Below are 23,839 nucleotides of genomic sequence, written 5' to 3'. Positions count from 1 at the left end.
GTTGTTAATTTCGAAACATCTTGGAATATCAAACCATTTTACGTTGAAAACACAAATACATTTAAATACAATAATTTAATTTTTACGTTTAATATAATTTATAAATAGAATAATTTAATTTTCTTTTAAAAACACGTCACGCACCACATTTTATATATTAATAATTATCATATTATACAATAGATCGTATATAAAATAGCATATAAAGATCGACAATTCTCTTGAATAAAATAATATCAAGTTTTTGACAAAATCAGGCAATAGACGGGCACATTTGAAGAAAGAAATCAAGCTGAGAGAGAGAAAAAAACGATCGATGTTCAATATTCTTTAATTAAAATGTGCACTCCGTTTGCCTACCTTGGGAAAAAAAGTTCAGACCATGGCAAAGCCCGACAAAGTAAGCTTATTTTGAAGCGGACAAAAATAATGGATTGCTTTTTCGTCATTACTTCCAAAATTTTCAGTCTATTTCTTTTTTTAAAGCTTTGAATACTGGAATCAAATTGCTATAAATCTACAAAATATGCACGAGTTTCATTATGATATGGAGGCTTTAAATACTTATGTACGTAAATATATTGTATAATATAAGATTATATTGTATAATCCCGGTAAATAGTCGGCCAAGCATATTGCATAGATTTACATGGAGTGGATGCTACCGCTTCCTCCTCATACCCTTACGATATCCTTTGCCAAACCAGCCTGGGTTCTTTGGAGATGCTACGGGAGTGTCCGGGCGAATCACTAAAGCACCTTCCTCTTGCTTCTGCTCGTTCTCGGCCTTTATCGGTGCTGGACAGTCGCCGTCACGTTGATAATACAAACAGGTAAGGGAGCCCTCATGCTCCATACAAAACGCGCACGCTGGTTTCGGTTTCGGTGCCTCCGCTGGCACGTTTGGTATTGGTATAAAAGGATAATAAAATAATGGCGTCAACTGGGGATACATGTACATAGGAGGAAATGGCAAGCCCATAGATAGAAACGGTAACGCGGTGAAGAAAGGTGCCGGATAAGTAGTTGTTATATCAGCCACCGCTATGGACGATATGCAGTCTTCTTTGTCGGCTTCCTGCACTGCGCATTTCACGTTCTCGTCGCTGCTTTGACTTAGAGGCTCCTTGACGGCTGGCTCCTCGAGGCATGGCTGAGTCTTGGTGAGTTGTTCGCCGTTTTGGAGCTTTACCACGTGAAAAAAGATCGGATCCTTCTTACGATTATACTGCGGTATTTCCAGCCCCAAGTGGCTCAAGACCTTCTTCATCACTTCGTCGCATTTCCCGTTTATTTTTAAAACCGCGTTCTCGTCTTTCGGAGTCCATTGCAAATTGACAATGTACAGAGAGGCTCTCTTCTGAACGGGCCTGTCCATTTGCCACAACCACGGATACTTTTTAAGAACCTTGAGACTAGAACCCAAACACAATATAACGTCCGCTTGTTTCGCAGCTCTGCTTGCTCCGTTCCAGTTGATTGGCCAAGGCAGATTACCCCTCTCGCCGAAATGGACGATAGAATCTTGCAACATCGAATTACACCGGTGGCACAATCTTCCCGTGCCGTGCTGGTATCGCGCAGTCTTCTCAGTCACGTCGAAAAGTCTCCAATATTCTCTAAACGGCTTGCACGTTCTGCAAACTTCCACATACATATTGCCGTGCACCTCGGACAGAAGATTACGCGGGATACCACTGCGTAAGTGTAAGCCATCACAGTTTTGAGAGACCACATGCTTGAGAACTCGCGCTTTGTACAGAGCATAAAGGGCCATGTGCGTCAAGGTCGGCTCAGCTTGACTGAGATCATGATTCCTATTGGAAATATGGCAAAACAATATACAAATGCGTTAGAAATATAAAACAATAGAACATGCACAATATATCATAAAAATGTAAGTATAATATTCCTACTTGTTTAAATTGTTATTGAATAATTGTATCTATCGTGCTACGATTAACCACTCATAATTTACCGTACAATATTAAAGAGATCCTACGGCAAATTGTCTTTAATTATTCTTGCAAAAATGTGCAGTTGATAAATTACAGTTGACACGAGTTTGAAACAGAAGTGAAATATACATATAATTGATAAAGATTAGCGAGAGGAAACTAAAAGGATCGTCATATGCGAAATTCTTGATAAATTTTATCGTACAGTCTCGACTTATCGAGCGATGAAGACTAACAAGGTAAAATTACTGGCACGGAAGATCGAATCTCCGTTGAAGTGATTCCTACCCAATGTCCTTTCCCTGTTGCATACGAGTCCAAACTCCGTTAGTCCCCCTGTAGTCTGGAATAGATGCCGCCGTGCTAATACCAGCGCCGGTGTACACCGCGAGCGACGTTGCTCTACTGATCGCCGCTGCCAGGCGTATACACTTCTCCTCCAGGATCTCAGGCGCATCCTCGACTTCTTCCAATCTCGCCTTTATTTTATCTCGTTTCTCCTGCCTGCAAGTGCAGACGAGTGAATTACGAGTTACTTTGCATTCTATGTAAATCGCAGAATTTTATATTCCCCTCAAAATGTAGAATACGTTAAACAGCGCGTCAATGCACGCCTTGTTGACATCGTGACGCAATTTACCATGTGGCAAAACATTATTAATACGTTACAGATTGCAAGAGGAATTTTACATTCATTGTTACGTTGTTCACATCTCCATTGGAAATCACAGCTGATGCCAAAATGAATGTATCAATATATTAAATCTCTGCATTAACAAATCTTTCCATGTTATTAAGATGTAATGTGTCGTCTACGATGCATGGAGTGAGCCTGGAGTAAGAAAAGAAATTAATTTTATTTCTTACTCCTGCTCGAGCTCTTATGCTTACTCTCTGTGAATCGGAACGCCATCGGCGTGTTACAGAGGTTTTAAAAATTATGCCTGTATTTTAGCTTCCTTGCGCGTGGCCTACAATAGCAGTAGGAGTAGTAGATTAAGGCAGTAAGACATCGGAGTAAGCCAGTGTTTCCGATGTAATAGGTGTAGAGTGCGGCTGTAAGCGAAATGGTTCAATTCCATTTTGTGAATAATCCTTACTTTACACCGTTGTAGACACTCAGGCGTAAAGGGACTTTAATCCTACAGCCTATGTCTAACGCCTGCTTCTTTAATCCACTACTCCTACTGCCGTTGTAGACCATGCGTCAAGGCTATTCTACAATTGCGTAAACGCGGTTGTTAGCGGTTGTACAGTGTTGTAAAACACAGTTTTAAACTAGCATTTCCGATTGTAAAGCCTGTTGTAAAAGATGGCTGAACTTGATCTTTCACGACTACAACGATGTAGGACGTAAAAGCTAACCAATCATTCATTTCAATTACGACGTATCTCACTCTATTGTATATTACTTTGATGTACAACACTTACTACTACTTCTACTCCTACAACCCTACAACTACGTTTATGCAATTGTAGAATGGCCTTCAAGGCTATTCTACAATTGCGTAAACGCGGTTGCTAGCGGTTGTACAGTGTTGTAAAACACAGTTTTAAACTAGCATTTCCGATTGTAAAGCCTGTTGTAAAAGATGGCTGAACTTGATCTTTCACGACTACAACGATGTAGGACGTAAAAGCTAGCCAATCATTCATTTCAATTACGACGTATCTCACTCTATTGTATATTACTTTGATGTACAACACTTACTACTACTTCTACTCCTACAACCCTACAACTACGTTTACGCAATTGTAGAATGGCCTTTGCGGTTCTCTCTTACTCCTTACGCCAGGCTCACTCCACGCACTGTAGACGACGCATCACTCCTAGCGACGAACTCGATACACTTAACAAACGCAAGAATGCAAGAAACAACAGAGACGTCCGGCAGACCCGAGTCTCGGGCAAATCTCACTCCGTTTCAGAGTAGATTACGTGGCGACGGGGTTCCTAAAAATTGCGAAAAATGTATATCCGCAGTCGCGATATGGCCATTACCGTAAATTAACCTCCTTCACCACATCGCTGCAGGAGGCGAGTATCCCGGTCTCCTCCGCCGTCCTGTCTATCTCGGACTTGTGCAGGATCGCCGCCACCTGACGAAAGGGAACGCTTAATGAGACACTCGTTTTCGCGACACCACGGGCGGGCATCGCCGGGGGAAGCGACGAGGGAGTTGCGGGGCGCGCGCTGTCCGCCGCGCTCGCGATCCGGCGAGCGCCGGACGGTAGCGCGGACGACGCTCGGGCGCGCACGTACCTTCCTGAGGGTGGCCACCCTCTCGTCCTTAACTTTGAAGGCCTTCAAGGCGGCGGAACGTCTTCGCGACAGGGACCTCTCGTCCCTCGTCTCCTCCATCTTTAATCAAAACGGTGCGCGCAGCGACGTACCATTGCCCATGCTTGGTACGTCTCTCCTTGCGTCTCCCGTCAGTCCTCAGGCTCGACGAGGATCGACGTCTCGGCGTCACGCGCGAGACCGCTTTTCGTGCACGCCGCCGCCGCCGCCGCTCGAGACGTTCCTCGTCTCCGGTGCCGCCGAGAACTGCGCGACGACGACGATGAGCGGTGTCGACGGCCGAGTCTCGAGGCTCCGCTCCGCGCGTACGGGCGACAAAACGCTCGCGTTTACGGCCGTGCGAGGTGACTCCGGGCTAAGATAGGTTAGGTCGACTCGGCCAAATGGAAGCTAGAAGGAAGACTCGACAAGAGATGTCAAAGCGATCGCCGCCAGCCTCTCGAAATATCCGATCGGGCTCGCTCGCCTCGCGCCAACTTTTTCTCCCTCGCGCCGGAAACGCACGTTCGCCGCCTCGTTATGCCGGAAGCATTATCGGAGGAGATAGAATTGTCGCGCGCTGGTGAAAGGAACGTTGCCGTGTCCTTTAAACGCGTATACGCGTTTACATTTAGATGGACCGTCGTGACGAGGGAGAGGATACTTAACGATCGGACGTTTCGGTGAGACGAGGACACGTGGAAATTGTCGCGCCGCCGAATTCTTTTGTTAAATTCTCCCCGGCGTCGACCTCGTCGCTTTTCAGGACTTGTCTATTATTACACGATTGCGCTTCTCGCAACGAGAAACATAGCATTTTATACAGCCAAGTCGCGATTATGCTCGAAAAATTTGTCGACAATGCACGATTGTGCAATGTATAAAATAAATACAGTTTGTCGACACGCGCCAATTTTTGAAACGCGTTTATTGGCTGCAAAATAACATGTTTCTAGGCGCAAAGAACACGTAGATTGGGCTTGAAGAATTCTTTGCTAAAAAATGCATCTTATATAAATTGCATGTAATGCAATCGTGTGTGTGTGTATGTGTGTATCATAATCGTGTTTAAATTATCATGTTGAAGTATGTATTGATAAATAATGCACTCGAGTGTAAAATTCAAACAAGGTCTGTTTGAAAATTAAAACATGGCATTTGGTGAAAATGTTTCATATAAAAGATGTACAATTATTATATACAGGGTGTTATAAAAGTACCGGAACAGCAGAATAACTCGAAAGCTGAGCCCAGCAGACAAAAATGTTTCAGACAAAAGTTGTATGGTTTCAAGGGGAACATAAGATGGTACCATTGGTTTGACCTTGAAGAATTATTTGAAGGTCACATAAAGGTCACACCAATTTTTTTAAATGGCATCCCTTATTTTTTATTAGATATTCTTGTAGCTGACCTCGAGAGCTTTCCAAAACGCTATAATAAAGTATTTTTTATTAAGAACTTTTTGAGTTATTAAGGTTTGAAACTTCCAATATTGTGACATAAATTACAAAATATCTTGTAAAATATTCATTTTTTTATTATCTTACCTTAATCTTTCTTGAACAGAATAATGAGACAAATCAACCGGTGTAAAGAAAACACAATTTTGTAACAATAAAAAAAATTTTTTTAAACAATTGTGTTTTCTTTACACCGGTTGATTTGTCTCATTCTGTTTAAGAAAGTATTAAGGTAAGATGATAAAAAAATGAATATTTTACAAGAGATTTTGTAATATGTCAAAATATTGAAACTTTCAAACCTTAATAACTCAAAAAGTTCTTAATAAAAAAATACTTTATTATAGCGTTTTGGAAAGCTCTCGAGGTCAGCTACAAGAATATGTAATAAAAAAATAGGGGATGCCATTTAAAAAAATTGGTGTGACCTTTATGTGACCTTCAAATAATTCTTCAAGGTCAAACCAATGGTACCATCTTATGTCCCCCTTGAAACCATACAACTTTTGTCTGAAACATTTTTGTCTGCTGGGCTCAGTTTTCGAGTTAGTCTGCTGTTCCGGTACTTTAATTGCTTGAAAGTCGCGCGAAGATCACCTTCAATTTTTTAAATGGAACCCCTTTAATTTTTGTCCGAAACATTTTTCGATTTGCCTAATACTTTTTGAGATACTCGAGAGAAAGTTTATTAACTTTTTCAATGTTTAGCTTATGATATCTCGATAACTGTTTGTCGGAGGGAAAAGTAGTACAGGCCCGGACTTTTTTACTTGATTTGGTCTCAAGAATATGCTATGTTTTAACGTTGCTGTAATATAAATAATTAATTTATAAACATTAACCTAGATTCAACGTAGAAAAGGTATTTATACTTCAACATTGCAACATTTCAGCAACATTATCTTAACTTTCTGTGCTGTATGGGTCAGTAAGGTGGAGTGTGCGCAATAGAGAATTTCATCATCCTAGTATGCTGTGCGCGCAAGGAATGTTACGATAAATCATGATGTATTTTTAACATCAGACGGTAAACCGAAAAAAATATTTAACATAATTTCATTTGAACGGTTTTTAACGTTTTGAAGTAAAATTACAAATCACTTCGTATCTTAGCAGCGTAACTCGAAGGTTAAAAGTGACGACCGATTTTCACAGTAAAATGAGGTTCAAATTCTTATCGGTGCAGCGGCGGTTTGACCGCAGCCCTAATGTAATCTAATCTAATCACATTCTATCTGTTATTTTGAACAGGGTTGTGTCCTACGGTACATACACGCTCGTGGACGTAGTGCACACATATATATTTCATCAATATGTCTTCTAACCTTCAAAGGTGTCGCTTTTGGTAGCCGATTATTCTTCTCGCGGTGGCAAACGGCGCTTTCAAGCGATTCCCGCTCGTTCTTCAGGCCTCGGCTTTTTTTATCACAAGAAAAAAGCAACGAATGTATTTTCGTAAAAATTAAGGTACGCCAGTCGAGCCAAATAAAATATACCATAATAAAATTGTACGAGACAATTAAATGAGGGGGTGGATTAAGTTGACGTTAACCGAACGCACACTTGAGAGTAGACAAATTATCAGACTGACGTATTTCTTAGTGAAAGTTATTGTTTTATTATTGCCATGTCAATTACAAGCGTATATAACTTTTCTTAACAAAGCGACACTGTTTTAGGGACATGTCTGACGATTTACTGGCGAAGGAGAAGGAGTTTCACCGGCTGAATCGCGACCTTCAGCTGCGGACGCGCGACGCAATGAGGACCGTCGAGTCGATCATACATTCCGGCGAGAATTTGTTCAGCGATGCGAACCGATCAAATTCGGAGGGTGCTAAGACCGCGCGCTCCGAAGACGCAGCGTCGAGGGTGGACAAACAATTGAGGCTGTCGTCGATTAGAGTACCCGAAGCCTCGGTAGACTGTACCGGCGACGCTGAGATTCCGAGGAAGGACAGTAACGTGGGAGACAAAGCTGTTATCACTTTGCTGAAGGGCAAGATAGATATGCTGTATAAAAAGTTGCAAGTGGTGCAGCTCGAGTATAACAACAAGGTGGCGTCTCCTCTTGTTTCGCTGCTCGATGCAACCGCTGTCCCAGTGAGAAAACGACTCGACATCGTTTCGACATCGATCGACGAATCATTTCCCACTGGGATTGTTCTGTCGCACGGCGCTCGCGTTGACTTAGGTAGAAATCAGGGCCTGGGCAGAACGGCTGCCTTGTATCCTTAAGTCACAAGACAGTTATTGTGCGTTACTTTAAAACACAGATTTGAAACATAAAGCGCCGTCTTAAGAGTACAAGACAGCCATTCTGTTCAGGCCGTTACTTTAAGACAAAGATTTGAAACATAAAACATTGTCTTAAGATTACAAGACGGCCATTCTGCTCAGGCCCTTAAGCCTTTGTCTACAATGTGCTTTCTGCGCCTAGAAACATTCTGCTTTACATAAACAAATCAAAACGCTTTAAAACATTGTCGACAATGCACGACTATTCAATGTATAATATACAATTTATCAGCTTGCACAAATTGTTTAAACGTGTTTATCGACTACAAAATAGAATGTTTCTAGTCGCAGAGAGCACTTGAAAGAGTTAAAGCACACACGCAACTGCTTCAATAAAACCTTAGACTTATGAAAATAAATTATACGTTTATACGTAGTGCGATTATTGCGAAGAGTTAGAGGTGGAGAGGAAGAAGCTGGATGACGTTCAAGTTAAACTGCGCAGCCAGATAGGAACGTTAAACGATACGGTTACGAAGTTGGAACGTGTGAATTCGGATACGCTGTTGGACTATCAAGCTTTGAACAACGAAAATATTGTCTTGAAGAAGGTACTTTCACGTCCCCTTTGCTGTACACTACACAAGTTAGCTTGCCCTCTTACAAATATCTTCTCTCAGGACTTGGAAAGTCTTAAGAAAGAGACAAGAACGTTGAGTCAGCAGTCAACCAATCTCGATGTGAGATTAAACAGAGCTCTGGAAAGCAACGAGAAACTCAGAAGTGCATTAAAATGCAGTCAAACAGACGAGAAGGTATAATAAGGTATATTTAAGTCTATACGATCTAAATTTATGATGCGTCGTCTACTTTGTAGGAATTGAGAAATCAAGTCAGAAAGTTACAAGACGATAAGAAATTAGCCGTGAAAAATTTGAAGAAACAGCGAGCGGAATTGGTGCAAGCGTTTAAGAGACAGACGCTACTCGTAGACAATTTGAAGAAACAAAACGTATTTCATCGTTAACTTGTTCTATTTGTGCAGCATTACATAATATGAATCTTTACAGCTTTATAATTTTTGCAGATGCATTTGATGGCGAATGGGCAAATCAGCTTGACAAAGGAAGACTTTGCGAAATTATTAGAATGGAAACCTCAGAAAGTGACCGATACATCGTAACAGCGTTTACGGTGATGGCGTTTCTCTAGTCAGTCTAGTCAACAATCTACAACCTGGGACCACTTTAATCTCCTTTGAGGAGAGCCTTAAATGCTCCTCTTTCGGGGTAACTTTGTATAAAACATTAATCGAATGACGGTAACTTATATACTGTGTAAAAGATAAAATTAATCTCATTTTATAGCTTATATTTTACAGTATTATATATTACAGCACAAATCAGATTTGATATACATCTTCTCGTAGGAAGCATGTATTTATTTCACATATCAAAATTAAGTATAATCGATTCGAGACATTTAATACTCTTCGTCAAAAAAACTTAGATTCGTGATTCATCAAATATCGTTACTTTTTATTAATAATTCTGCGAACATTTATTACTTCATTGTTTCCGTTCCATTCCACATGCGTGATGTGTTTACAGCAATTCATCGACTTCATATAAAGTAGCAAATGCATATCTGATTAAATAGACCGTAAAAGGATTTGCAGATTTCTTTTTCAACATATCCAATAAGTTAAGTATAAATCAATACCAGCCAGGCAACAGATTTGAGCGAAAATTGCAGCAGATTGATATGAAATGTAGCCAGGTATTTGCATTAAACTTGTACTAACAGACCTTACAAACATAGCATGACGATGTATCTGCATCCTACAGATGTTCGATTGCTGTCGTCATATTTTGTTAGCAAGTTCTGTTATATTCCTGCTAATGTAACGTGTCAGGGACATTGCGTGCAACAATTAAGTCTCGCGTCAAATCTGTAGCCTTTCTGTTAAAATGTCGCGAACACTGTAAGGCTGATTGCCATCCACTGATGGCAAAGAACGATCCGTAAACACTTGAGACTGTTTTAGGTTCGGTTTCACCAACGTTGTTTAACTTAAAGTTAAACGTTGTTTAGCTTAACTCGTACTTTGTCTTTCTGTTACTTTAGAAAGAGACAACCATGAAACTAAGATTAAAGTTAAACGACGTTTGGTGAAATCGGGCCTTAAACGTTTACGGATCTCTGTCATCAGCTCAAGGGCCAATCTCCACAAACGTTGGTTAACTGCTAACCAAGGGTTAATTGATTCTCTGTCTCTTACATAAGATAGAAAAAAATAGGGAGTTGTGACTTAACTCTGGTTAACCGACGTTTGTGAAATTGGCCCTCAGGGCCAGTTAACTGTTAACCAGAGTTCAGTCGATTCCCTATCTTTTTCTATCTTCTTATCAAAGAAGAGACTGAATCAATTTGCCTTCGAATAGCAGTTAACCGACGTTTACGAAACTGGTCTTAAGATATCTGTTCTCGAGAAACTTGGTTATCTGTATCGGGTAACCGTAAAAAATGAGATCTTTGCAGTCGCTATGGAAATCATACGTCTCGCGAAACAAATTTGATTTAAAGCTTGATTATTATTTCTCTGATCCAAGATTTCAAAGCAAGGTATTAAGAGATTGCTCTACGAAAAAAAGAGAAGAAACGATTTGATTTCCATCATGACTATATCAAATCTAAGTCGTTTTACGCTTTACACTTCCAAATGTCTCGTTCAGTTTATTTACACAATTTCTGCGTTTAGTGCAAAGAATAATAACTGACAACAACAAACTCTGAGTATACAAAAATTCGAAGCGTTCAGATTTTGCCGCGTACCAACGCGAATATAAATATCATTATTTGCCTTTATAGTCGCGACGTATTCAAAATAGTGTCGCGCGACGAGCTACGTGAATTTAAAAAAAATATGCAGCTCATTAAAATTATCAGCGATATTTCAGTGGGTGATACATATGAATATTAGTGTTTCTTTTGCGACAAGAGGATTGTAAATCCTTGATCTAGGTGACGTATATCGTAATACATGTCTAAACTTACAAAAAAAGCGAACAAACTTATTTTCGCAAACAATTCGTCAAAATTGCTCTCTTTTTCACAAAGAAATTAAATATTAGCAAATATCACAAGTACATGGATAAAGACTGTATGATATAGCCTGTATCCCTCTGCACAACCTATAACTCGAATAACATTACGGTTAATGCTCTCGCAATTTGAAAAAGAAATATTCGCAGTACATTTTATTAAAATACATTAAGTTAATGTTTCTGTTAGCTAAATATGTAGATGTTGCTACTCACTCTCTGCTGGCAAGTATGTTAATATAATGTAATTATAATTCTCAATTTATTCCTCTCGCTCTTCAGGTTTTTATCATCGACAATATGCCATGAAAAAATGTCATTAATATTTGAATACCTAGGATCATGATACATATACTTAAAAATTCTACCTGCTTACTCTCTCTCTTTCGTTCACTTTTATACATATTGAGTTTTAAAACTCAATCTCGAGATGATCGTAACCATTGTGAGCACTTATATAATTACAGGATCTACAACTCTTTTTTTACCCTTATTGAGGGCACTAAAGTTAATAGCGAATTCGATTGCTTGCACTAGTGCGCACTGAGCGCGCACGAAGGCTTGTTTACAGTAAATTCTTATATTTAAGGGTCGTTTTGAATATCTCTTGAAGTACTTCTTAATCAAAACAATCATCTGAACACCATCCGTACGGATACTTTTTTGACTTGTTTTCGAACGTGTATTTAAGACGACCTTAAACTAAGAATCGACTATGAATAAGCGTTAGCGTGCACTCAGCGGAAACAATCGAATTCGCTAAAAGATTCACATAAGCACCACTTGCAGCTTACGTTTATTACTCGTTTATATATATATACTTTTTCTTTTTTAAATCCTATTATACCATAAATATTCTTACTGTTTCCATATTGCACGAACATCAAGCGTTTCTTGCAACTCTTTGCCAGAGCAACAAAAATTTTACAAACATATAAACAAATTTTGTGATGAATGATTAAGTTAATCTTCAAATCCTGTTTCGGCCAAAATATAATCAAGATCATCCTCTTCCAGATTTTACACAGAAAAAAATTATACTCTAAATTTAATTTTGTAAAATGTTGATTTTTCTTTAGCGACTGCTAATCGCATGAATTGGTGTTAGTATACTCTTGAAAAGAAGTCTTAAGCAGATTTATTCTTGTAATTTCAAATATTCTATCTAGGACATGCAGAGTTGACGTAATTATGCTATCGCGCAAAAACATTCGAATTGCTATGATTATGATCGAATTTTACATGTATTGTTATAAAATTTTCTGGCTTATATATGTCTATTGTAAAAGTTGGACTTTTTTTTTGCTAAAATGCATTACTATCTATGTGCTCGCAAAAATTTTGTACATTCTTTTATTATACATTTTCTTGTTTGTGTAATGTGTGTGTAGGTATGAAGTTGATTCTTTTCGTATAACCAATTACAATTTATAATAATCTTTCTTTATATATATCATAGTGGACATAACATTTCTTTTATTTTCTCCACATTTACAACACGCTCCTTTCAGTTTGTAAAAAATAAATTATTCTCAATATCTTCAGTTACAAGACTGGAAAATATTGGTGTTAATAATGCAATGAAAATACATTTTTCTTTTTTTTTGTATAATTTTTATGTAATTCTCTATAGATTATCTAAAATCTTAAATGATGCTTGTGACACTATAGCAAAGCGGTATTCGCCTTGTTTTAAAAACCAGCACAGACAGTAACACACCTAGCATTGACTAATAATTACGAAATAATTTTATTAACATCTTTTACGCTGTACCCATATATCTTTTAAGAGATATATAAAAAGCCAGACTTTCTAAATGCGACCAGAATGACAGTATGGTACAAAGGTATTCATGTACAGAATAAAAATAGGGAATTATATTTGAAACCTTAAATAAATAAGTCTGATACGTAGTATATAAATGAGAGTGGATGGGTGAATGAGTGTGTATGTATGTTATTTTTATTTTGTTTTTGTTGCTGTATCGTTGGCCTGATCATGCCAGATAGCTGTAAGTGTCCTTTTGACCTTCTGTGCGTTCCAAATATTCTTTTTCAATTAAAATATCTATACATTTCTGCAAGAAAAATATTCAATCTTATTGAAACATTGATATTGTTGCCGTATAATCTTTATATTTACTTAAATCAGTAATATTATGCTTGTGGAATTTTTAAAGATATAACATATGCATGAGGATGTTGCGAACAAAACGGTTCTTTTAATGAATAAACTCACCTTAATGACGTGCACTCTGGGTTTGAATCTAGAGCTCAATTGGTTCAATACTTCCGCCACCAGCTGTTGATGCTTCAATACTTTCCGCATTTTCATAATTCTAACAATTGCTGCCTGAATTAAAAGTTTCCTATCTTCTTCTATATGTTTGTGCGTAGTCTCCTGTTCAACCTTCAACTCCGTCTTCATCGGTATATTAATATTTACCCTTAATTTTTTGCTGTTAAATAAACAAGTACTGTTGTAACAATTGCTATAAATGATATAGTTAGACACGTATACATATAACAGTAATGTAACGTACTTCTTGTATCCCGTAAAAAGTTCTACCGTCGATAACGGGGTCAGTTCAGCTACATCATCGCTAGCTGCGGTTAAAAGCTTGGCTTTCAAGAGTATCTGAATAACCTGCGCGAAAAAAAAACCGTTAGTATTTTACATTGCCTTACCTAGACACCTCACAATTAGATCACGTTACCTGTAGTAAAAAATCCATCTTTATCTGTGTTGCAAATTGCAGCTGTTGTATTGTCCACGATGTAGCGCCATTGTACGCTAACAGAACCGCCATTTGGAAAGTCGATGCTTGCAACGTGTATCTGTTCTTAAAACAATTTGTATGTAGCTCCCCTTTGGACATATTATATAACCAATTTAACTTTCTGCCACTGTGCTGTGAACTATAGAAAGTAGTGAACCTATGTACAGATCTTTCCAGCTGCAAATTAAACAATTTCGCATGAAAACAAAGCTTCCTCTATGAGGAAGCAAAATTGTGAGTAAGTAATCGGCGAAGGTCCTAAAACGAAAAGATCAACATTTATGGGCACGTTTTACCTCGGTCGGCAAAGAAAATGTAAAAGACTGTTGGAATGGCCATGAACCAGAAGACAAAACTTGTATACTGAAATCTATATCTAAAGGCTCGGCAGAATTTGTTAAGTGCCTCCTGAATTGCTCGTTCAGATCCTTTGAAACACCAATGTCCTGTGAAGAAATTACAAAGCAACCTGTAGACTAAACTACTAAAATAAGGAATTAGTTTTTGAAAGTGTTTCTATTATCTATTGAATTAATCTTTCAAACTTTTACATTATAAAAATTATTTGAATCTGTTAGCACCAACCAAATGTTTCTTCAGTTTTAAATAGTTATACATGTTCTTGCCAGACGACAGCATAAACTATAAGAGATATTATAAGCACTAGCATTCTAAGGAAACACGAAAATAAAAAATGCAAATGGGACTCGTAATGTCTCAGTGAGCATGAAAGGGTTAATCACTGTATTAGTAGTCTGAGAGAGTATAGATTTTACATTTCAACGTACAAATGTAATATATGTATATTTGCAAGAATATTATTCACTTGTCTAATTAAATGCTTAAATAAGTTATCTTGCTAAATAATCAGAGCTATTTGATAAATTTTCATAAAAGTGTGTTTCTCCAAAGTTTCTACTCCTGCTCGAAAAAAATCAGTTTACATTTATATCTTAATAGAAAATTGTAAAAAAATGTAGCTGATTAAATATTTACAGATATATTATATCCTTTACACGGCAAATTTTAATCGATGTAGGATAGAAAAGTTTAAGATCGTATTTCACAAACTTCTTGCGTAAGTAAATAATATGTTGTGTTACCTGGAACATGCGTTGTAATTTTGAAGTGTACTCAAATCCACAAGCTTGTTTTAACTTTGAGATCATGGAAGCCTCTGCGTCGTCACTAGCAGACATATGTTGGACCAATCGTTTGGCTAACATCTTGCTGTAGAATTTTTGAAAGACATCTTTGTCTTCAATATATTTGAAAACTACCATCTGCAAAGAAACATAAATTGCGGTTAACACGGTTTCTTTGTTGAAAGAATTCAGAGATAAAAAAAATTCATCATACACTTACAACTTGATTAAGAGTATCTTCAAGTTCCGCCTCTTCCGGATTTTTACTACTCTTTTTAAGCAGCAGATCGCAATATTTGGCAAGTAATTCAGGTGACTTGCTGCTGCTGTTTGCTGCCCTCGTGACGGAATTGCTATTGATAAACCGTCCGCAAGCCTTGTCCAGCGCAGCAACAAAGCCGCTATCATTGTTAAATGCGACCAGTACTAAAGCATTATACTTTTTATGCACCTCCAAGATCGTGTTCACATAAATTTTCGGATCCTGCGAATGAAAATGTAGGTCAAGCCACTTGGACAATTCACGATAGCCCACGTGTGCGGGTGTAGTTACTCTAAATTTAACAAAAACAAAAACATACATTAGCTGCCGAGTCTCCGCACTTATCTATAGCTGCAAGACCTTGATTGGCGATATGACTTTCTAAAAGATTTCTCAATTCCCCAAGGCCATTTGGTATTCTTGCAACTAGCTGGTACATTCTACCCAAATCCGTATTCTTATCAGCATTCAAAAGATTTTGAAATTCAGCGTGGAATATATCCAGATGTTTCTCGATAAGTACTTTCTCGCACGTCTTTGCCAATCGCTCGTGAGTCGTCTGATGAAGGTAAACGCGCACTCGCTTCTGTTCTTCTAACAATCTCTGTTCCGCCTGCACAAAAGAGGCGCAAAGAAAAGTAAAGTATATTTTCCCGGACTACTCAATAACGCTCTCTTTTGTAGAGATACCTTTTTCATGTATTCTGTAACAGGATTTTGTCTAAGAAATTCGAGACTTTCATTCGTGTAGAATCGCTCCGTATCCTCCAGAAAGATATTCTCAAACGAGTCTTTATACACTGTTAAATTTTGCCCCCTTGCACCCGGGTCTTCCTCGTTCAAACCCAATTCTACGTAACAATTGATGACGCCGCTGACTAATCGAGTATTTATCGTCTCGCCGTTGCGTTCTCTGTCGATTAATTTCAGCACGGCATTAGTAACCTGGAAGGAAGCACAAGAATTGTCACTAGTGCACAACAAACGCATGGATACTTGACGCTTGTGCAAGGATACTACTTGCCTGTTTATTTAAATGTCTAAATAAATTATCTCGCCAAGTGACCAAGGCTAATTGGTAAATTTCATAAATCCCTTTGCGACCTTCCTCACACTCTCTTCGCACCCAGTGGCGATTGAGGTACGCACATACGCCGTTTAACACTTTACTACTGAACTGATATTCCTCCCACTGTCTCGTATAGAATTGGAGCACATCCTCATCCATCAAATCCACCCCGTGCTACGAACGATTCGTCTCGTACATATTATGCGACTCGTTGAAAATTCTTTTCGATCGTACGCGCAACGTGCGCGTGTACCTACCTTCAGCAAACTAATTAGATAATTTCTAAGAAAGTCACGCAAACGTTTGTACAGCTCCAAGCCAACCAGCTGTGCACCTCCTTGCTGAATCTGTCCCTTTTTGCTCTTCGTCGAAGTCCTGGTTGACTGCTGATGAACACTGGTGCAGTAATTATATACATGTCTGCAGAGATTTCACGTTGTAATAGGAAAATACACGACAATCCGCGTACAGGAGTGGAGGAGAACGGAGGGCGAAATGTCCTCTCGCGATATAAAGGATACGTATAGAGCTCTATGTATCTCGGCTTCGACATACACTGCCGATTGTAGACCTGTTCTATGCCCTCGCGCAGATCACCCCAGATCTGATCCAAATCGATCTGCTTAAGGCCTGGGGGACCACCTTGATGACTTCCAGCCCCTCCGCCTCTGTGGCCTGACATCCTGTTCCTGTATGCTTGTCGAGTGAGCGTCACCGTTATTATATGCAATAATACCTGCGGAAGTGAAGGTAAATTTTAACAACTGGACATTCCTCCTTCCAACGGGACTCATTTAATCGCACGTGCACGTTTCACGCGCAACGACTCGAGGTGCGGGTTCACGGCAGGCCAAAAAATACTGGCCCGGGGAAGAAGATCGCTTTTCCGCGGCCAATACCGCGCATCCGACGATAACGAGCGTTCGCGTTATCTACCGAAGTACTCGCGCGGAACATTTCCACGGGAACGAAAAATGTCAAAAGCCCCGGAGAGCCAAGCGACGCGCGTCAGCGTGTCCCAAGTCGGACCGGATGTTTATATCGAGGTAAACTCCAAATTCATCGGAGGCAAGGAGCTTTGTGAAAGGGAAAGGTTAACTGACGAATTCCGTTACATTGTGTGATGCACGACTCATTCCTTTGGAGAGACTAAGACAGACATACAGACAGACAGACAGAGAGAGAGTGAGAGAGAGAAACAGACACATACACACACATACTTCACACACGCAGGCAGGCACGTAGAGCGAGGGAGCGCGACGGAAAGAGAGAGAGAGAAAGAAAGAGAGAGAGAGAGGTGTCGAAATAGAGGCCTACTCGCGTTCTCGGTGCGCGCACCATTTTTTTTATCTTTCGTGAAGCGAAAAACGACCGCGTTGAGGACAGAAGAGGGACGGAGGGAGGGAGGGGGGCTCGTGAGACACTCGAGGAAAAACACGCGCTCTCACCTGCCGATTGTTCACCGCATAACAGGATCGAGAGGACGGCCAAGGAACGACTCCTTTAACGAAAATGCACGACGGGTACCGCTTCGCTCCGCACTCGTTCGATATGACTCTACACCACTCCTCACGGGAAATTTGCCACCCGGGAACTCGCCGTCCGTGCCCGTGCCCGACCACGTCCTGTGACGACAATGAGCGCGACGATGAAACCCGAGCGAACCAACGTACGGTGCTCAAAAAATTACCTACTACCGCGGATCCGCTGCTCCGGTTCTGACAGGTTAGGCCCGCAGCGTTGCCAACCACAGCGGGCGATTTAACCACCGTAAGACCGGGTCCACAATAAGTGCGTAGTCGAGCCTTAAGCCGTATGAAATTGATCAATCGCAGGCGATTGTTCTCCTCACTCTAGACTGCGATTGGTCAATTTTTTTCTGCGGCTTGAGCCGTAAAGTAAGCCTTAAGCTGTAAAAGATTGACCAATCACATAGCGTTTTCGATTTGCTGACTCGACCAGACTCGGCCCGACTCCGAGTCAGAAAAGTTTGATCAAAAGTAAGATTTTTGTAGAAATTGTGGTTCAAATCTTGCTTTAATCAAACTTTTCTGACTCTGGATCGGGTCGAGTCAGAAAATCGAAACCGCTATTACTTAAAGCAAGATTGTGGACCAGGGGTACGATGTAGAATCCTTTTCGAGTCCTGACGAATTGAATCACTCTTGAAAAGTTGATGTTACACCATAAAATAAATATTAATTTCCAACAAACCTGGGGCCCGATTCTTGAAATCATTCGAAGAAGAAACGTACACGAACATTCTGCTCCGACAGAAAAGCTGAAACTCGATTGGTTAAAGCCACGCGAGTAGCCAATCGACTTGCAGCTTTTCTGTAAGAGCAGAATTTTTGCATATGTTTCTCCTTGGAATAAATTGAAGAATCGAGCCCCTGGGGTGCTTTCGCGACGTAGATCAAAATGATCCGGATCAAAATGATCCGTGCTATGATTGGTCAAATCTGAAATTTCGTAGCATCACATTGAAATTTTATTCAATGAAATTCCAGATTTGACCAATCATAGCACGGATCATTATGATCCGGATCATTTTGATCTACGTCGCGAAAGCACCCCTGATTCTAAGTGGTTCTGAACTCTGCTAAACAGGATAAAACAGCGCAACGTTCTTCTTTCCTGTTTTACCATTATAATCTGACTTTGTGTTTCCATTTTCTGCCATTTAATCTGTGGCAGCGCGCGTAAAATGTTGATCACGTGTTAGAATAGGAAAAGTGGAGGTAACTGACAGTCTGTAGTTATATGGTCAAAGATGCTGCACGCACGTGTGTTTGATCTGTTCAGTAGATTGGCATAAATACAACTCGGTTAAAAAATTAATTAACTTTTCTTGGGTAATAGTAAAAAAAATGAGCAAAGCTAACCTTAAGGAGACGTAAGTATTATTTTGTCCCGATACGTCACCCAAACGTGCATGCACTAAATTATTTTCTTTTTTAACACGTGTGCTCTGCTCTGATAATTGTCCTTGCGTTATATTTACAGATTCGAGGTGGAATGCAGGCATGGAGCGTTTTATACTGGCGGCAACATACAAGTGGGTTTCCAAAGAATGCATTTGTTTAATTGTACCTACAATGCGACCTTTTGTTTCAGTGGAATGCGAACGCGGAGTATCTATTTTGCCAAAAAGGAGGCACTGTATCCGTAATATCTGTGAACAAAGGCTCTGTGATATCGTCACTGGGTGTAACGGAAGCCGATCAGCAGGAGGATACGATAAATTGCTTCGTTCTTTGTAACGACGATGCAGGCATAATTACTCATCATAAAAGTGGATTGTTCAAATTGTGGAATTGGCAAAGTAGTTTATCAAATTTGTATTTATATCGTCTTTAATTTCTCTGCGCAGCACTTTCACATTGTCGTCTGTCATTTATGCCCGTTGCAGCTAGTAAGTTAACAAAACTATGGAAATCTATTCATAAGGGACCCGTAATGCAGATAGCTCTTTCAAATAGTGACGTTTTAATGGCATCTGGTGGAAGCGATGGGACGGTCAGGTTGTGGGATTTACAACATCACGCGTGTACACACAGTCTCAAAGGGATGCAGGGAGTAATCAGGTAACGTATAGTATGTGTAGAATAAAACACCGCATCTTAAGATATATTGCTACGACTTAATATTGCTGTTTTTCATTTTTGTTTAGCGTTTTAGAATTTCACCCGAATAGCGAAAAATCACTTTTGTTTGGTGCCGGCGACAACACAAAGATCTATGGTTGGGATATCACTACTGGACAAGAGAGGGTTATTCTCTCCGGACACTATAGTAAAGTCACGTCGCTTAGCTTTCACGAAAATGGAAATTATTTGGTCAGGTAATAGAGAGATATATATCATGTAAACGACGGCAAATGCAAATGTAAATGTATCCACAGCTCGGGAAGAGATAGAGTGCTAATCCTGTGGGACGTATCATCTGGAATATCAATACGCATTTTACCAGTGTACGAAGGTATTGAGGGGACTTTCGTGATACCTGCGAAATGTCTGCCGGCATTTATTAAGTCGCGTAAAAGCGACGACGTATACGTTGCTTCGGCTGGCGAGAAAGGTACTACAAGTCGAGTATGGCTTATGCTTTCTTACGTGTGCGTAACAAGAGAGCGTATAATTTAATACGACGAATTTTCCAGGTGTCGTTAAAATCTGGGAGATGAAAACGGGCAAGCAGATTTATGCGCAGGATAATTCTTTAGTGCCGCCGGCCAAGGAGGAAGGGGGCTTGTCGATTACGCATTTATTTTACAACAGCGCCTACAATATCTTCGCGGTGGTGTCTGTCGATCATAACATAATTATTCACTCGTTGGAGTTGTTCGAGTGTAAAAGACAAGTGGGTATAAAATTACTTTGTATAAAATTGCACGAAAATTATATATCAATGCTAATTTAAAATTACGTCAGCTGGTAGGCTACAGCGATGAAATTCTAGACGTTGCGTATCTCGGAGATGATGACCGTCACATCGCACTCGCGACCAACAGTTGCGACATAAAACTTTATGAAATTGACACTATGAATTGTCAATTATTGTGCGGTCATACTGACAGCGTTTTGGCACTAGCCACGACCCCGGCGAATGTAAATTTGCTCGTGTCTTCTTCCAAGGTAATCATATTTTTTAATAATATGTGTATAATAACAGCGCTCAGGATAGTATATCAATTTATCATTTCCAATTACAATGTTTCTCATACTTTTTTTATTTACACACAAATAAGAAGGAAACTTATCAATATTTTTTAAATCCTCCGATATTTTTAAATAATTATGTTCCACACCGTTAAAAAGCTCTAATAAAAAATTAAATAGGGGTTGCTAGTTTTATTCCCTTATATGTATAATACAGAAGGATTAAAAAATACTGATAAGCATCTTTCTTATTTGTAGAAAGTCTCTACTAAATTTCTTTTTTTTTTTTTTGTAAAGTCTGAAAGAGGAAAAAATTTCATTTTTACTTCCCTGTTTGGAGGAGTATATCTCTTCAGGGATGGATGTAAGCGTATGTTTATATGATAAACTTTTCTTTAATTTTCGATAAAAATACTCTTGTCTAAAATCTAAAATTATTCACACTTATTTAGATTATTTAGTATCTCCATACTATACAAGAGAAATCATCTTGTGTTTAATTGATATGTACGTTATAGAAAATTATTATTGTAGGATAATAGTGCCCGCGTATGGCTATTGGATAAAGAGACAACAAAGATGTCTTGCATTGGATACGCCGTTAGACACACAGCATCGATCAGTTCTGTTGCATTATCTCAAACACTACCTAAATTTTTCACCACTGTTGCTCAAGATTCGTGCCTGAAATTGTGGGAATTACCCAACAATCTCACGTCACATGGTAAATCAGAGAGTATGATTTCTTAAATAAGAAGATTGCATGTATAGAACTTCATCTCATTCAATTCCTAGTTAATTTCTAATTAATAAAACAAACATTGTACTCTGATTCACAACACGTGAATATATGCATAATATTGGCTATAAAACACGTGTCTGGAGTTCAAAAATAATGCAGGCAAATTTAAATAAATAAAATCTTAATTTTTATTTTATTACGTTGTCATAAAGATTTGAAAAGGAAACCGAAACTCTCAATTGTTTGCGAGTTTCCGCCAAATGATACGCCAGCTTCACATACACACCATATATTTATTATAAATACATGATATACAACAATAATTATGAACGTATCATTTTTTATAAAGACACAATATATGTACATACATAGTATATACATAGTGTGTATGTATTGAGATAATCTTTAATGCCTACAGATCAAGCTTTATCATTAAATACAAGCTGTACAATATTAGCGCACCAGAAAGAGATAAACTATGTAACTATCTCACCAAATGACAAACTGATCGCTACAGCGTCGCAAGATAAGACTGCTAAGGTATGCCATTGCATAATTAAATTTATTTCACGTATATGTATTAATAACTCTAAAATTATGATGATTATCTGTAGCTATGGTCCGCGGAGAATTTGCAATTGCTCGGCGTTTTTCACGGCCACCGGAGAGGTGTATGGTGCGCCCGATTCTCGCCGATTGATCAAGTGCTTTTAACAACGTCCGCCGACTGTACCATGAAACTGTGGTCTTTAACGGAACTCAATTGTCTGAAGGTTACTAAAAAAAATTTATAAATTACTTTTTTTTTCTTGAGATACTTATAGATCTAATTATAATCTAATTGCTCCTGTTCTTGTCACAGACGTTTGAAGGACACGAATCTTCCGTCTTAAGAGGAGAATTTCTGTCTCGCGGTATGCAACTAATTACATCCGGCGGAGACGGTCTTCTGAAATTGTGGAATATTAAAACATCCGAGTGCATATCTACTTTGCACCAACATGAAAGCCACATTTGGACACTCGCAGGTGAGCCTACTTGATATCCAAGCGCGTGAAAATCCAATCAGTATTGTAATAAATACATATATAGATATATATTTCTGACCTTGATTCTTTTTCTTGTGCAGTCACCAAAGATGAGAAACACATTATCAGCGGAGGTAGTGATTCGTTGCTGGTTATTTGGAAAGATGTAACCGAAGAGAGAAAGGCGCAAGCCGCGTCGGAAAAAGCGCAGCTTGTGCTCGAGGAACAAAATCTGGCCAACCTACTCAAAGCTGAACAACTCCAGGCTGCGTTACAATTGGCATTAAAGCTGGAGCGACCGTTACAAGTTCTCAAGATTGTAGAAGGTACAATTATTCGTATTAAACAGTGATGTCTCCTTGTGTCTGCTACATCTATCAATATATGCGTACATCCCTATATGCCTGCATATGCATATACATATTTTTGTGAAATTATTATAATTTTTTTTGTAACAGTCATATTGAAGAAAGGGCACAAGTTTGTTGAAATAATAAAGGAATTGAAACCAATTCGCAAGAAAGCGTTACTCAAATGTGCAGTCACATGGAACATGAATAGCCGAAATTCACATGTTGCTCAGGTATGAATAAATTTCTATTCATAGTAAATTTAATAATTTATTATATAGAAAAATTAAATAGTTTTAATAGTTGTGTGTGTGTGTGTGTGTGTGTGTGTGTGTGTGTGTGTGTGTGTGTGTGTGTGTGTGTATGTATGTATGTGCGCGTGTGTTAAAGATTTTATAATTTGATTAGAATTTTTCTAGTTTCTTTTTCAAAAATTTCTGATGTATCAAAGAGAATACATGTGCACAAACATCGTTGAATGCTGTTCACCTTGCAATCTTGTTATTTTTTTAGGAGATTATAAATGCCTTAATAACGGAAATGGGGATACAGGAGTTACAGACATTGGATTTAGCTTCTACTCTAGAAGTTACTATTCCCTATACTGACAGACATTTTAAAAGATTAACAAAACTTTTGCAAGATCTTTACTTGTTATCCTACACTTATAATTGTATGAAACCTGATATTATATCAATTGACTAAATAAATTACATGCCTAAATAATACATATATACTCGTATACATATATTACATAC

At 38.9% G+C, this 23,839-nt stretch overlaps 4 protein-coding genes across 9 annotated transcripts; 2 read left to right on the top strand and 2 right to left on the bottom strand.

Annotated features, from left to right (window-relative positions):
- Positions 1–280: 280 nt before the first annotated feature.
- On the bottom strand, positions 281–4,621 carry LOC105565592 (NAD-dependent protein deacetylase sirtuin-7). Its single transcript, XM_012018908.1, has 4 exons — positions 4,222–4,621; positions 3,961–4,058; positions 2,247–2,462; positions 281–1,817 (listed from the first exon to the last, which is right to left on the bottom strand). The coding sequence occupies exons 1-4, from the start codon at positions 4,318–4,320 to the stop codon at positions 662–664; spliced, it is 1,569 nt and encodes a 522-aa protein (XP_011874298.1). The 5' UTR covers positions 4,321–4,621; the 3' UTR covers positions 281–661.
- A 1,984-nt stretch (positions 4,622–6,605) lies between these two features.
- LOC105565591 (testis-expressed sequence 9 protein) lies at positions 6,606–9,611 on the top strand. Of its 4 annotated transcripts, none has more exons than XM_012018907.1 (7): positions 6,606–6,729; positions 7,036–7,169; positions 7,382–7,760; positions 8,378–8,551; positions 8,621–8,755; positions 8,818–8,952; positions 9,028–9,611. In XM_012018907.1, the coding sequence occupies exons 3-7, from the start codon at positions 7,386–7,388 to the stop codon at positions 9,121–9,123; spliced, it is 915 nt and encodes a 304-aa protein (XP_011874297.1). In that variant the 5' UTR covers positions 6,606–6,729; positions 7,036–7,169; positions 7,382–7,385; the 3' UTR covers positions 9,124–9,611. The 4 variants fall into 4 exon arrangements, with proteins under 4 accessions (XP_011874297.1, XP_011874295.1, XP_011874296.1 ...); XM_012018905.1 differs by having other exon boundaries at positions 6,954–7,169; XM_012018906.1 differs by lacking the exon at positions 6,606–6,729 and adding an exon at positions 6,771–6,967.
- Positions 9,612–12,168: 2,557 nt separating this feature from the next.
- LOC105565590 (cullin-1) lies at positions 12,169–18,025 on the bottom strand. Of its 3 annotated transcripts, XM_012018903.1 has the most exons (14): positions 17,991–18,025; positions 17,749–17,925; positions 16,822–17,036; positions 16,558–16,720; positions 16,256–16,474; positions 15,922–16,176; positions 15,551–15,844; positions 15,190–15,453; positions 14,928–15,107; positions 14,121–14,270; positions 13,762–14,001; positions 13,588–13,691; positions 13,284–13,503; positions 12,169–13,122 (listed from the first exon to the last, which is right to left on the bottom strand). In XM_012018903.1, exons 3-14 carry the CDS (start codon positions 16,980–16,982, stop codon positions 13,042–13,044), a joined length of 2,331 nt encoding a protein of 776 aa, XP_011874293.1. In that variant the 5' UTR covers positions 16,983–17,036; positions 17,749–17,925; positions 17,991–18,025; the 3' UTR covers positions 12,169–13,041. The 3 variants fall into 3 exon arrangements, with proteins under 3 accessions (XP_011874293.1, XP_011874290.1, XP_011874289.1); XM_012018900.1 differs by having other exon boundaries at positions 17,749–18,025; XM_012018899.1 differs by lacking the exons at positions 17,749–17,925; positions 17,991–18,025 and adding an exon at positions 17,416–17,442.
- A 994-nt stretch (positions 18,026–19,019) lies between these two features.
- Positions 19,020–23,811, top strand: LOC105565589 (transducin beta-like protein 3). Its single transcript, XM_012018898.1, has 15 exons — positions 19,020–19,196; positions 19,307–19,358; positions 19,418–19,625; positions 19,713–19,887; positions 19,974–20,144; positions 20,205–20,380; positions 20,463–20,662; positions 20,734–20,937; positions 21,496–21,685; positions 22,122–22,243; positions 22,318–22,476; positions 22,566–22,731; positions 22,833–23,057; positions 23,190–23,314; positions 23,595–23,811. Exons 1-15 carry the CDS (start codon positions 19,171–19,173, stop codon positions 23,784–23,786), a joined length of 2,391 nt encoding a protein of 796 aa, XP_011874288.1. The 5' UTR covers positions 19,020–19,170; the 3' UTR covers positions 23,787–23,811.
- The last annotated feature ends 28 nt before the right edge of the window (positions 23,812–23,839 follow it).

This window comes from Vollenhovia emeryi, unplaced genomic scaffold (assembly GCF_000949405.1).
Source record: "Vollenhovia emeryi isolate VEMERY1.0 unplaced genomic scaffold, V.emery_V1.0 DF939150.1, whole genome shotgun sequence".
NCBI classification, from domain to species: domain Eukaryota; kingdom Metazoa; phylum Arthropoda; class Insecta; order Hymenoptera; family Formicidae; genus Vollenhovia; species Vollenhovia emeryi.
Note: the sequence above shows the minus strand (reverse complement) of the source record. Positions and strands in the feature narration are given on the sequence as shown.